Source organism: Pituophis catenifer, unplaced genomic scaffold, assembly GCF_029215685.1.
Source record: "Pituophis catenifer annectens isolate HBS135680 unplaced genomic scaffold, rPitCat1.0.hap2 SCAF_3, whole genome shotgun sequence".
NCBI classification, from domain to species: domain Eukaryota; kingdom Metazoa; phylum Chordata; class Lepidosauria; order Squamata; family Colubridae; genus Pituophis; species Pituophis catenifer.
This window is the reverse complement of record NW_027256883.1, coordinates 70,851,738-70,867,112: the sequence shown is the minus strand read 5'-3', so window position 1 is coordinate 70,867,112 and position 15,375 is coordinate 70,851,738. Positions and strand designations below refer to the sequence as shown.

Below are 15,375 nucleotides of genomic sequence, written 5' to 3'. Positions count from 1 at the left end.
TAGTTAGATGGCTGATCAATACAGTACAGTCAGTGTGAAAGCAGTAGCAATGTGCAAAATGTTTCGACTCTGAATTGTCTCAAATTGAAAACATTCTGCTTCAAATTTAAGAGTGTTATTTTCAAAAGCGGAATAGGTTGATTCAGTCAGCCTGAAGCACTACTGAAATTATTACATTTCTAATGGGAAAGAGCTGCTTTTGGCTTGAAATATTTTTTCAAACTTGAAACCGGATGTTTTGACTTTGAAACATTTTGCACTCAACTGGAGGATTATTGTTGTAATGCTATCCATGTCATGGAAACCTTGAAGCTGATTATTTTTATCTGAGCAACAGAAGCCTCCAGTGTCGAAGTTGGATTTAATTTGAGCACCCCAAATTAAGCATTGTTCTCTGCAGGAAGATTGCAACCCTTTCCACAACAGGTTAATTGTTCTTGTTGTGACCTAGGCCCGAGTAGTGATTACCAAACACAATTCAGCCCTTATTTTATTATTTTATTAAAACTTATTTTATTAAAACAGCTGAGAATTAATTCATTCTCAGCTTAGTCCAAAACAAATTCTTCATAACCAGTCCATTGGCCTTATCACCAACCTTTGATGTCTTTGGTAACCTGCCAAAGGCTTTTCTTGGCAAACCCCCCCACAAAGTTCAAGAGACGCTGACAAGAAGCACTGGAATCAATGTTGCTTTTCTACAAAGAATCCAACCTTCGTTGCTGCTCTTTTAAGCCTTATGGGAGGGGCCAATCATCATCTGGCCTTACTCCCGAGTTGTCCTTTTTGCTTCAGATGCTCTTGCCTTCTGGCAGCTCTTCGCATATGTGCACTAGGAACACGCTCGCTCCGGAGTCCGTGCATCGTTCCCAGATGGCCCTGGCCCCATCTCTGCCTCCGATGCAGATCCCTCGTCCAGGCCTTCCCCTGACTCCAGGACTGGCCCATTGTTCTCCCCAGCCTCCTCACTGACCAACTCCACTGCCAGATCCGCAGGCTGCTGGTGGACCACAACAGTTCTGTTTCTGAAGCCGAAGAAAACAAATCAAGGATACTCAGTTGCTAAAGTGCATTTTTGTCCTGGAAACTAGATTGACCTTGGCAGCTGAGCATCTTTAATTTGTCTTTTAAGCTACCTAACACTCAATTAAATAGTGCTGATGCTTACTTTTAAATTAAAATGCTAGTTGAAATATTAGTTTAACAGGTCCTTTGGAGGAGGGGGGAGTTCATCCTTGATGTCCATTTAATATCCTGTTTCCCCCAAAATAAGACATCCCCTGATAATAAGCCCAATCGGGCTTTTGAGCGCATGGCAATAAGGCCAAGCGCTTATTTCAGGGTTCAAAAAAATATAAGACAGGGTCTTATTTTCAGGGAAACACGGTAAATTGCTTTCTTCATTTTGTTGTACATTGTGTAATAAGATCTTCCCATGCATGAATTAAAGTACGACATATAAGCAGAGTTTTTTTTAAAGTGCATGTCTGAATTACTTTGGATGCAAGTACAATTACTTTGGATGCAAGTGCAAAGCAGGTAGACTGATGCACCACGCTTAGATGCAGGCATGCGAAAATTGAGAAAAATAAAGAGTTTTTCACTTTTCCTCCTAAATGTTTTGTTTTTGTCGTATGATTCATATTTCTGCTTATGTGGGAATTTATTTTGGCCTTATGTAATTCTCCTTACAGAAAGACAGCGATTGCAGTATTTAAGGAAAGGGACAGTTGGAGAGATATATAAACATTGTATTCTTTGTTTCTTTTCTCCAAGGCCTGCTCCTTTGTTGAAAAATGCCCAGTTATCAGAGTCAAAAGCCCGAGAGTTGTATCTGCAAGTCATACAATACATGAGAAGAATGTACCAGGACGCCAAGCTTGTTCATGCAGATCTCAGTGAATTTAATATGCTGTATGTCTTATTTTTGTTTTTCAACTTTAACATTGGGACTTGAGACATTTGCATAATGACTATGTGTGGGTTACAATCCTCCCCTTAAAATAGGTATTGTTTAGCAGAAAGCATATCCTCCAGTCAGTATCTCTCTGGGGACCTCTTAGGGCTACTCTCTGGGACACTTTCTGGATTCCCAGTGTAATTTAAGCCATCTGCTGCTGAGTTGTGAATTCTCTGGATGCATTCTGACCTGAGAGATGACATATTTTCCTCTGCCCAGACAAGACTGCACAGAAATTAGTTCTTGCATTGCAGGGATGAAGAACAGTTGATACCTGAACTGTTGCAGAAATGAAGAAGCGTTTGTTAGTTATCCAGCCCGATCAATTTGTACACCATCTCACTTTGCAAAGATCTCAATTTTCAGGAAAGTTTTGGAAGTCGCTCCAAATCTAGGTAGCCTTGGGTTTCAAAATCACATACTGGATATTGGTAGAACAGAGTGATAGGGAAATAAGAGTTGAAAGTGTTGAAGAATTGAAACACTGCATATTTGCCTCCTGTCTGTCCACTTTTTCTGTCAGGGAATTGCGCAGCAGGTATCCAAATGAAGTCAGAAACACTGACACAAACTTATACAGGTAGTCCTTGACTTAAGTTCACTTAGTGACCGTTGCACTGAAAAAAGTGACTTATCACCATTTTTCACACTTATGACCTTTGTAGCATCCCCATGATCATGTGATCAAAATTCAGATGCTTGGCAGTTGACTCATATTTATGACCGTTGTTGTGTCCCGGGGTCATGTGATCACCTTTTGCGACCTTCTGACAAGCAGAGTTGATGGGGAAGCCAGATTCCCTTAACCGTGTTACTAATTTAACAACTGCAGTGATTCGCTTAACAACGGTAGCAAGAAAGATCATAAAATGGGGCAAAACTCACTTAACAAACTTCTCACTTGGCAACATAAATTTTGGGCTCAATTGTAGTCATAAGTCGAGGAGTACCTGTAGTTTTATATAAATAAATAAATTTTACATCAATATTTACAGCAGATAAGATAGTCAGGCAAACAGGAGCCTCATGAAATGAACCACAGAGCATGCCGGGCGCACACAGAAGAAAAAGGCAGGAAAACAGAGAAACTTTCCTTCCCCACCTACAGCAACTAATCACAGCACAGATTGCCTCACACAGGAGCTAGCACTCTTCAAGCTATCAGCCACAACTCTGTTGTGGCTCACTGCACAACCCTGCTGCTCCAGCTGCTAAATTTAAATGTCTTAACATCTTCTTTCAAACTGACTTGCTAGATTGGCATTATTTAATTAGAATGACAGCTTCATTACAGCAATTAAAACTCTGTGGCATTCATTCGTCCAGATGTCTCCCAAAGACTCTGATGTTTTCTAAAAATCCCATAATAGATATAAGATACGGTATTTGGAAATAAATGTATTGTGGTTTGTTTTTTAAAATCAAATTTTATTGATTTGTTCTTTCACACACACACACACACACACACACACACACACACATTTTGTGAACAGAGTATTGACCGTATCATATCTTACACAACTTGTCATATCCAAATATACTTTACATAGTTACAGTTTCTGCCAAAATGTTCTTTTTCCCTACTTTTTTATCTTATCTTAATATTTCTATGCTTATTATATAAACTGCATCACCATATGCCCTCAAATCCTAATTTCTTAACATTATTTCAGTTAGTTATCTTATCCATTATTAATCATATATACAGTATTCTCTTTTAACTTTCATATTAGTTCGTTCTTCATCCTAATAAATTTAAACATGCTCGAGGTTGCCTTTCTACCACTTCATCTCCCTTGTTTTACAACAATCCTTCTTCTCCTTCTCCTCTCTTTCTCTTCCCACCCTTCTTCTATCCTCTTCTACTTTTTTCTTTCTTCCTCTCCTATTCTTCTCTACTTCCCCTTCCTTCCCCCCCCTCCTTCCTTAATACTAATATATTGTGGTATTGATGGTTTCCCTTTTTCCAGGTATCACAGTGGTCAGGTATATATTATAGATGTGTCCCAGTCTGTGGAGCATGATCATCCACATGCTTTGGAATTCCTGAGGAAAGACTGCGCCAATATCAACGGTGAGGAGATAATATTTATTTATTTATTTATTTATTTATTTGATTTGATTTATATGCAGCCCTATCTCCATAGGACTCAGGGCGGCTCACAACAATAAAATATCTGAATAAAAGCGTGTTAAAATACATGTTAACCCCCCCAGTCCAGGCTGAACAGCCATGTCTTTAAGTCGTGGCGGAAGGTGCGGAGGTCAATAATATTCCTTGTGTGATTTAGCTATTCAGTAGAATTGATCATATTTAAACTGCATAATTGGATATTTCAATTTTAAAAATAATCCTGATGGTTACAACTAAGATCGTAATTCTGATGTGCTTGGAGTGGGGGTGCTTAAAGATGGATTATCCAGGAAAGCTTTTTGTAGTGCCATCCAAAGCATCTGCCACATAAATGAACTTCTAAATCTTGTGGGACAGTTTGGAAGCTGAACTGGAGCCAACAAAGTTTTTTGTAAGTAATAATAATTTTAATGTCATCTTTGTCCTTTCTGGCAGATTTCTTTTATAAGTACAATGTTGCGGTGATGACAGTGAGAGAGCTCTTTGAGTTTGTCACGGATCAATCTATTACGAATGAGAATATGGATGCCTATCTTGAAAAGGTAGGGCTTGGTTTATCTTTTATGAAAATATATTCATATTGAAGGTTCAGGCAGGTAATTCTCACTTAGCAACCACAATTGGAAGCAGTAACTTATCCATTAAGGGAAGGGTCACTAAGTGAAACCATTCTCATGATCTTACCTCAGTGTTCCTTTGCTTTACATGCCTGCAAGTCATAATTACAAGGATTGATCATAAAATTACTTTTTCATCACTGTCATAACTGAATGATAACTAAATACAGTTCCTAAACAAGGACTATATGTTTGCTGCCTTGAGTTATTTGTAAAAATAATAGAGGCAGGATATAAATAAATAGGACTATCTGTATTGATATTGTACTTAATTCACTATTTGTGAGGGGAAAGTATTTGTTTATTGCGGGTAAGAGAAGCTGGCTCCTCTGAGACTTTCTATAAAGGTAAAGGTTCTCCTCGCACATATATGCTAGTCATTCCCAACTCTAGGAGGCGGAGTTCATCTCCGTTTCAAAGCCAAAGAGTCAGTGCTATCTGAAGCCATCTCCCTGGTCATGGCTGGCATGACTAAACATCAAAGGCGCACGGAACGCTGTTACCTTCCCACCAAAGGTGGTCCCTATTTTTCTACTTGCATTTTTTACGTGTTTTCGAACTGCTAGGTTGGCAGAAGCTGGGACAAGTGACGGGAGCTCCCGAGGGTGGGTTCCTCCCGGTTCGGCCCGGTTCTCCCGAGCCGGTAGCGGTGACAATATGACATAGACCAGTACCTCTGCTAAATCCTAAATAATTGTCACATGACCATCAAGACATGCCCACAAAATAAGCCACGCCCACAGAACCAGTAGTAAAAAAATTTAGAACCCACCCCTGAGCTCACCCCATTACGCGGCACTAGGGATTCTAACTGCTGAACTGTCGACCTTTCAATCGACAAGTTCAGTGTCTTAGCCTCTATAACATGCTATAAAAACTGATTTCCCCATCTTGTTTATGAGATCTGAAGGAAGTGAATCTTTTGAAAATGTCCTTTTTCACTTGCAACCAAAGCCATTGTGTAAGAACAGTAATGAAATATGTCGATAGCTGCTACTATTACTACAGTCGTGTTGGGAGACCAAAGCACTTCTGGGTTGAAAGGATTGATTGGTGACACTACCATTGCCCGGGGGACGCCCCGTCATAGGCTCCTTTCGTGTCCCCGTTAAGTTGCCCACCAAAGTGGTACCAATCTATCTACTATCTGTAGCTGCTGACTTTATCAAAACCTTATGGGGCTATCTGGAATCCAGGGGCATTCTTGGAGATAAAGATGATTTAGAGGACTGATGAGCTACAGCCTGCCAGCTTCTCATTTTGTTTAAAATTAAGTGAAATTAAGTTAACTGCAGTGGATCAGGCAGTCTGGTGGACTTAAGGAAGCTGTGCAGTAGCTCATTGGTGTCCATGAGCATTGTACCGAACATAACACATTAACAGTTTTAAAGGTCAAATGTGGCATTATCTATTAAGCAAAAGCCACTTTGGGCAAGATCCAATGAATCTGGTATAGAATTTAAATTATGTGTCCTGATCTGCTGCTTTCAGAAAGTATCTAACTTCCACATTTTAGGCTAGTTGAAGTTCACTGACCGCTTTTAATGTACTGCAGTATTTTAGTGTAGAAATGATAAGCATGGTTGGTTGGCTGACGTCCTTTCTATCTGCTTCAGAAAAGACATAGTAGGTAAGTCAGCTCAAATTAATACAGTGCACTCCCAGTCATGTACCGTACTAAGAGTACTAGATTCTCCAGTAATTGCAAGCCAGCTCCCCCCCACAATCTGTCCCTTCTGCAAACATAAGATCCATGTGCATTTGCTTCAGACTGAGCAATTGATTTCCATTTGCCAGTTTTGCTTTTGTATCCTGAGCATTCTGATATAAATGATGCCCCATAAATGAAGCAGCAAATTCCTTCAAATACTGTTCAAAGGTCCTGTTTCTCCAGGTCTGTTATGGAGCCAGTGATGATCTAGTAGTGGCAGTGAGCTATACAACATCAGAGCTTTTTTAAAAGAGGCATTAACACTTGGATGGGAGAATATGTGTCATTCTCTAAGAATTGGTTCCCAGACTGATAAACAACCAGTTGCAAATTTCAGTAGTATTGGGGGGGAGTGGAATTGGTTTTCTTGCGGAAGGCAGTTAGAGAAATAGAGTATCTCTATCCCAGTGTGCATGGAGATATACTGCTTCCAAATTAAACACAATTAGTTGCTGGGAATTCTTCTAACCCATCCATCTCAATAAATCTTGCTAAAAAGAACTTGGTAGAAATTGTGCTTAGGGGAAAAAAACACTTTGGTAAAGGCAACTGTCAACAAACCTAACTAGCTCTTTTGAATGAGTTTTCTGATGTTAAGAATTTATTTGTCAATATTTTGTAGGTAATGGAAATTGCATCTGAGAGAACAATGGAAGAAATATCCAATCAGAATAATGTAGATGAAGAGGTAAGCCAGTGGCCTAAATAAATATATCATGTCTCTTCTGAAAGAACCTGAACTATTCCTCTGTATTTTGATAATATTCAGGAATATGTTTATTTTCAAATGATTCATCAAAGGTTTTAACAGAGTCTGTATTTTTATAGCCTTCGAATAATTGCAGTAATTTATTCCACCATTATAAATTTTATGTTTAAATAATTAATAAAGTGCAATAAAGATTCCATCCTGGAAGTATATTTTATTTAAGTCTCTTCTTGATCGCCATAATTTTTGTGGTCTTTTTTTAGTTCTAAGAAAATACCTTTAATTTGCAATAGAGTTAACATTTTATTTATTTATTTATTTTATTTTTTAAATTTTTATACCGCCCCCTCTCCCGAAGGACTCGGGGCGGTGAACAGCCAAAATTAAAAACACACAATACAAATATTAAAATACATTAAAACGAAATTAAATTTATCTTTGGCTACCCCAATTTAAAACCCCTTACCCATAAAATTCCCCAATTAAAAGATTTTTAACCCAGCCTGGCTTGCTGAAATAAAAAAGTCTTCAGGGCCCGGCGGAAGGTCCGGAGGTCCGGGATCAGTCGTATCCCTGGGGGTAGCTCATTCCAGAGGGCGGGTGCCCCCACAGAGAAGGCTCTTCCCCGGGGGGTCGCCAGCCGACATTGCCTGACAGACGGCACCCTGAGGAGGCCCTCTCTGTGGGAGCGTGTTGGCCGGTGGGAGGTTATCGGAGGCAGAAGGTGGTCTCGTAAATAACCGGGCCCTAAGCCATGATTAAATGAAAGAGTGTAATATGGTTAATACAGGATGTTGCTTTCCATATCGGAATGGTTCCAACTACACTTACAAAATGATTTCAGAAAAAAAAAGCCATTTAAATATGTCCCAAAGGTACTTTTCAAAAGGCAACTGGACTTTCTTGTTGTTTTTTTTCTTTGAAGATGTTTTCGCTTCTCATCCAAGAAGCTTCTTCAGTTCTTAAACATGTTTCTGCTTTTTCAAAAATGAATCTGAATTACACTTTAGTCCATCCTGGCAAGCATATGAGTGAAAGACCTCTTATGTCCTCCTCTCTTAGCTGATCAATAATAACTAGAGAAAACATAACAAGTGATTTATCAGATTATGCTTAATTCGTCTTCTAGGTGTTCCGGAAAGCTTATATCCCTAGGACTCTGACAGAAGTTAAGAACTATGAGAGAGACGTGGACATAATGATGAAGCTGAAGGAAGACGATTCAGTCCTCAGTGTGCAGCAAGATAATGTAAGCAATACTGGATTGAGTGGAACATCTAAAGAAATATGCTTATTTATGTGTGTGGAATTGATTAGTGTATCACATTACATATTGGGTTGGATTCAGACTGGCTTGAACATAAGGGTTATGCTCCGAGGGTTATGTTGGGAATCAGGCAACAAAGAAATTATTATGGTTGGCCATAGAGACAGGCAGATGTTTATACTGGATTTTGTAGGATATACGTGTTAAAAAGGTGCTTCCTTCTGGAGGAAAAGTCTCCTTTCTCCCTGTATTCCCTGTATTTGTTTCTCTTGTTGCCCCAAAGGGTCCCAGTGTTGTAGAGATTTTCATGAGACATACAAAGCTATGGGATGAGGAAGAGTTGTAACAATTATCTTTTCTTCTTGGATAGAGATCAGGGGTGAAATCCAGCAGGTTCTGACAGGTTCTGGAGAACCGGTAGCGGAAATTTTGAATAGTTCAGAGAACCAATAGCGGAAATTTTGAATAGTTCAGAGAACCGGTAGTGGAAATTTTGAGTAGTTTGGAGAACCGGCAAATACCACCTCTGGCTGGTCCCAGAATGGGGATTTTGCAGCGTCCTTCCCCTGGAGTGGGGCGGAAATGGAGATTTTACAGTAATCTTCCCCTGCTACGCCCACCAAGCAACACCATGCCCATCAAGCCACGCCCACAGAACCAGTAGTAAAAAATTTTGAATTTCACCTCTGGTAGAGATCCTCTGAATACCCCACTGGAGTCACTTTAATACTGACAATGAAAACAACAAATTTGCTATTAAGAGTTTTAAATTAATCTCTTCTCATTTCTCATTTTTTAAAGAATCGTTTGGTCTAAAAAAATATTAGAGTAATAATTTGAGGGTTTTTTGGACAGAAGCTCAGAATGCAATGGCTGCAACCCTAGAAGCATGTTGAATGGTAACAGCAACAAATACTTTTTTGGTGAAGTAATTGGTGCTTTCCGTCTCACTAGAATGTAATATAGTGTAATGCTGTATACAAGTCAGATCTTTATTATGATCATCGACCAAAGATTTGAAAAATCCACATTCAGATTGTTTTGCTATTGTTCTTTGTTTTGTGCAGATTCTCTACCAGACAGTGACAGGATTAAAGAAGGATTTATCTGGTATTCAAAAGGTAAGATGGTGATATTTCAGGGCTGTGTTTTTCAGTAATAAAGGTAGTCCTCGGCTTACGATCACAATTGGGCCCAAAATTTCTGTTGCTAAGTGAAACATTTGTGAAGTACGTTTTGTCCCATTTTACAACCTTTCAGCGAATCACTGCAGTGGTTAAGTTAGTAACAGGATTCTTGCGTGAATCTGGCTTCTCTGTTGACTTGTGTCAGGAAGTCACAAAAGGAGATCACATGACCCCAGGACAGTGCAACCGTCATAAATATGAGTCAGTTGCCAAGTGTCTCAGTTTTGATCATGTCACCACGGGGATGCTACAATGGTTATAAAGATGAAAAATGGTCATAAGTCACTTTTCCCAGTGCCATTGTAACTTCGAATGGTCACTAAACAAACTGTTGTAAATCGAGGATTACCAGTATTCTGATTACAGTTAAACCTCTCCTGACTAGAGTTTAGATTCAGGATCGTGCTAAGCCCAACCTTAGTGTGACTTAAAATGATGTGCAAATATAATCAGTGTTTGTAAATCTAGACTTATGACTAGCTATTTTTAATTCTTTAACTATGTTTTTGGAATATCCTTGCTGGTCACCTGTCTACAGCTATGTTAATGGTTCAAACATATAAATCCGTGATGGCCAACATGTGGCACGCGTGCCTGTGGGCATGCGCGCCATCGCCAGCTGCTCTTCTGCTTTTCGGCGCATGCACATGTGCTGGCCAGCTGATCTTTGAGTTTCCGGGGCTCGGGCGCACGCACGTTTGAGTACTTGGTGTCAAAAAGCTTTGCCAACACTGATACAGATTCTCCTTTGACAGTCCTTACATTCTTAAAATCCAACTTAGAGCAACCTTTTGGAATTCTTTGTATGTCTTGGACATTGGCTTCCAGTAGTATTCAGCTCTCGGAGAACATTGTGAAGGCTGACCTTCACATATCCAAAGAATTTCTGATGGAGGGCAAGATTGAAGAAAAAAAAATGAATCTTTTGGTTTGTTGTAGGTTCCTGCACTCCTTGAAAATAATAACGATGAGGCAGATTCTAATGATGAGGATGAGGATGATAGCTCTGACAATTCAGACTCATGTTGTAAGGAAAAGGAAGACTCGGGGCTTCTTAAAGACCAACCTGCTGAAACAGGTGTTGACAAAAAGGTTAGTGGGACAGCTTTCTTCAGTTGGAGAAAATATTTTTGTGTGAAGGGGAGGCTGCTCTGAATACCGTGTTCATCGCTATAGAAACGTCCTTGCTGTTCTTTTGTTCTTTAAAACAGAAAAAAAGTTGATTAATTGATGTTTCTTACTTGGGTCTACTTTTCCAGGAAAGGAAGAAAATAGTCAAAGAATCTCAAAGGGAGAAGAGAAAACACAAGATTCCAAAGCACGTAAAGAAGCGAAAAGAGAAGGTAGCAAAAATGAAAAAGGGCAAATAAATTCTGGTGATCGTTTTTAAAAGTTTTTCTTGTTTGAGCGAGTCACTATTTTGGAGCAGAGTCCATTCTGATGCATATCAACAGAGCACCATGACAGGCTAAATTGTTACCAGATTGACTTGCTCTTGTGTACTCCTGCAGAATCAGAAGCTCCCACTAAGAATATTTCATGTGGAGAAATGAAAACAATTTCACAAATGTGTTTTTTAAAAGAAATCCAGAGAAATTGATGCTACATACAAATGTATATTTTGTACTTGCATAGTGACCCCAACATGTAAATAATTCCTTTCTTGTTCCATGATCAATTATTTGGATAGATACATGGGTAAATAATGTGTGGGAGGAGTTTACATAGTCTTGTTCATTTAAGCCAGGGATGTGCAGTGGATGGTCCTGCAGACATTGGACCCCACCTCTTAAAATTTCTCTTTCCATGCTGATGTGAAGGATGATGGGAATTGGAGTTAAGCAACACCTAGAAGGCCAAACAGTAGCCTGTTTGTGATGAAAACTCTTCATTCAATTTCAGTGAATTGTCTGCATGAAAGATCATCTTGTACTAAGAGGAAGAATTAATGAAGTCTTGCTAGCAAATATATTCCTTCTCATCCTGTCCCTCTGCAGCATTGACACTACATTTGGGAAGGGGTGGGGTGGGGGGAGTTGTTTTCAGAGGAAAACCACACTTATAAATAACACGGTTTTTATCACTCTCATCTCTATCTGGATCTGTGGCACAGTGCTCCACATGTTACTTCTTGGATTCTGTTTGTCAGTCAGTCTTGCCTGTTTGGCTACATGGGAGGGAGCTTCAGTAGAGTCCTGTTGCCTAGGTAACAGACTAACAGATTTCTCCTTCTCTTTCGGGAAATGTGATTGTTCTTTCTTCATTGTGCAAGTTTATGAGTAAGAGTGACCTTTCTGTGATCAAGAGAATACTTCTGTAACTGTTCTTGATTTGAGTTCAATTTGCTTCACTATGGATGAAGCATTGTAAGGATACTTACAAACTGAGTTGACACCAAAGATCAATAATTTACATTCATTACTCAATTGTTTTTAAAAGTTGAAATCAAGTTCAATGACAGGGCACTACCATCTCCAAAACATTATTAATTAACTTTCTGAACTATTAATGGAATCACTGAACTTTATCAAATTGGTTTTATTCTGATTAAAAACTACAAATTTCAATTCATGGCTCAGATGTTTAAGGGGCAGCAGTATTTTAACAGCTGTCAGTGATATAAATCCATTGCCACTGGTGTCATTTTCTTTGAAAATAAAACTCAAAACATTCTGCATTATGTTTGTTGATTTATAAAAAAAAACTATCACTCTCTGCCCAGTTTTATAGGAATAATAACAAAGTGGTTTCATATAGAGATACATTTGACAGCATTGTTTTCATTTTTAAAAAAGTTTGAATCCCCTGGTTTGAGAATAAATATAGGGGACTGTGGCATTTTGGATGTTTATGTTGAATGAATACCAGAAACCCAGCAGCCAGCATAGCCAATTCAAGGGAATGCTGAAAATTAGTTCACCAATATCAGATATCCCATTCATTTTTTAAAACTAGCATAATATAATTGTGATGCCAAACAAAAACCAATAGTGAAACCTGTGACAAAGAATATTACTTCAAACATTGAGTTATGGTGCCTTATTATGAGGCGTGGTGGTTAGAATGCAGTACTGCAGGCTACTTCGGTTGCCGGTTGCCGGCAGTTTGAATCTCAACAGGCTCAAGGTTAACTCAGCCTTCCATCCTTCCGAGATTGGTAAAATAAGGACCCAGATTGTTGGGGGCAATATGCTGACTCTGTAAACTGCTTAGAGGGGGCTGTAAAGCACTGTGAAGCGATATGTATAAGTGCTTTTGCTATTATAGATTATTGTTAAACCTATTAAATATAGTTATCTAGAGATTCTTGGTTTAAAACTATTACAGCGTATTTCACTTGACTGTTCTGAGCTTAATGTTGTACCCATTCTTCTATTTCATGGGTACCTAGCGTAGCCTTTGAATAAGTATCCAATTTGCAGAACAATAATAGGAATAGTTTATCCAGGCTGCAGAATTCCAGAGGACCAATAGATGGCAGCAAAGAGATAGAGATATTTTATGTTTCCTACCACCTATGGGTAGTGATGCTTTGGATTTTTGCAGACCAGATGTAGCCTGCATATAATAAAAGATGTCCGCTAGAACCATCTTTCCAATTCAATGCTTTAACCACATTTCATATTCAGTTCATTTTACTGGCCATGTATCAAAGCCAAAACTGAGAATGGTATTTCTTCCAGATTGAGTTCTTTATTGTTTCACACTAGACAAAATCTTGCCAGACTGAGGATTTTACTAATTGCATCTACAATATACTCTGTGAACTACAGGGGCTGTGTTCACCCTCGTTCTTTCACACATAAATAACTGAGCTATATTGCCACTTATTCCTCTGGAATGTGCCCCCTCCCTCCTGGAGAGCCACCTCCTCACTACATTCCATTATGCCATGTCCTCCACAAAGTAGAACATATGTTTTTATGACAATCAGGAATCACGTATGATTCACATGTGTATTAAATGCCATTGAATTGCCAACTAGAATATCTCCTCTTAAAAATGCATCCCTTTTGCCTCTCCTCAGCTTCTGCTGGCAGTAATTCTGCTAAATCTCTCAATTGAATGGGATTGGATCATACAGCAGGGTCATCATTCCTCCTTGTCAGAAGATTGCTTCGTCAGAAGGTCGCCTCTGTTAATTGTTCTGTCTTTCCTCTTTCACTTTAGAAGACCAGCTGAGAATAATTATTCTGAGCCTGGCTTCAGATAGTGTATTATAACATGGCGGAGGGAAGGTTAACCATGGTTTGCCAAAATGAAATTGGACTGATTCATATAGAACACTAAATTGACGTTACAGACCTTAATTGTAGGCTTATCAGTGAAACAGAACATTTGGTTCTGTATTCAGAATAATACTGCTGCACTCAAACTGTTCAGTCTGGTATGCTTTGTGCACCCCTGCACAATTCCTCGTATACCAGGGGTCCCCAACCCACGGGCCACAGCTCTTTCGGAACTGAACCACGACCCATTCAGAACCAGGCCGTACAAAGGGTGGGCAAGTTCATGCATGCAGCTCCACTTGTGTGAACGGCAAGCGCACATGCTCGTGCATGAAGCTCCATTTGCGTGAGTGGCAGGTGTGTGTGCCCGCCACTTGTGCAAGTGGAGCTGCAGGCAGTCGCACGTGCCTGCCACTCACGGAACCATCGCCTCTCCCCTCCCAGCAGTTTGCTAAGCCGGAAAGTTTGGAGACTGCTGATGTATATTATTACTTTGTACCTGTTCGCATCTGTTACGGTGTTTTCCCAAAAATAAGACCCTGTCTTATATTATTTTGAACCCTGAAATAAGCGCTTGGCCTTATTGCCATGCGCTCAAAAGCCCGATTGGGCTTATTATCAGGGGATGTCTTATTTTGGGGGGAAACAGTATTTTTTCCATGAATCCATGCATCTGTGGTGAACATCTCCTTTTTTTTCCATGCATACTCTCCCGTTTCGGTTATGAAAAGGACTGGATTAAGATAAAGTGAACTTTGCAGTATAGAGGACATTAATTAATTAACCCAACAAGGATGATTTTTATCTTTCCTGAGGCGCAAATAGTCCCTCTATTTCAAGGCTACCTGAATGAATGTGCTTCTATTATTTACTAGCCATAGACACATTTTTAACCTGCTCTAATACTCTTATTAGCAAGCTGGTGATCTTCAGAAACACAGCAGGTGGAGCCTTTGTCATGTTTTTATTAGGCTGCTACTAACTGAACTCTCAAAGAGTTGAGACCGAACTGATGTCTACTTTAACTAGAGAACATTTTCTTAGGCTATCTGCAATCTGCCTTCCTTTTCCCATCCACAACCAACATGCCAAGGACAGCAGTTTTGTGGAAGCAGTGAACAAGGAACTTAACTGGAGGTAACACTGAAACGTACCTTTTGGAAGCTATGCACAAGGTTGGGCTGATGATATTTTTTTAACAAGCCATCAAATGTTTTCTCATATTACTTTCCAGAAAACGCCCTGGGAAAATCTGTGAATGATTTTCTTCCATGTGAGAAACTGAAGAATCATCATATTATTTATGTGTTAGGCGAGAAAGGAAATTGGAGCAGAATCAGAAGAGTTAGAATCAAGAGATTGAGATTGCTTCACGATCTTGTCTGAACTAGCAAAATTACCTTCAGAGATAGTTAGCTTATTTATTATTCCTTTATTTGTTTTACATGGAGCTAGCTCTGAAGAAAGAAAATCTCTGGATGAACGCAGGAAGAAAAAAAGGCTCATGGAGAGAGATTTTTTATTTATTTATGATATCCAGCCTTTATTATTTTTATAAATA

General features: G+C 39.3%; 1 protein-coding gene across 2 annotated transcripts in view; it reads left to right on the top strand.

Moving 5' to 3' along the window:
- Positions 1–12,260, top strand: part of RIOK1 (RIO kinase 1) — a 31,598-nt gene extending 19,338 nt beyond the window's left edge. For both annotated transcript variants that reach the window (XM_070942520.1, XM_070942521.1), the window contains exons 11-18: positions 1,777–1,914; positions 3,931–4,034; positions 4,530–4,636; positions 7,045–7,110; positions 8,261–8,380; positions 9,466–9,519; positions 10,525–10,677; positions 10,845–12,260. In XM_070942520.1, the coding sequence (XP_070798621.1) occupies positions 1,777–1,914; positions 3,931–4,034; positions 4,530–4,636; positions 7,045–7,110; positions 8,261–8,380; positions 9,466–9,519; positions 10,525–10,677; positions 10,845–10,955 (853 nt within the window). In that variant the 3' untranslated portion in view covers positions 10,956–12,260. The remainder of the gene's footprint in view (positions 1–1,776; positions 1,915–3,930; positions 4,035–4,529; positions 4,637–7,044; positions 7,111–8,260; positions 8,381–9,465; positions 9,520–10,524; positions 10,678–10,844) is intronic.
- The last annotated feature ends 3,115 nt before the right edge of the window (positions 12,261–15,375 follow it).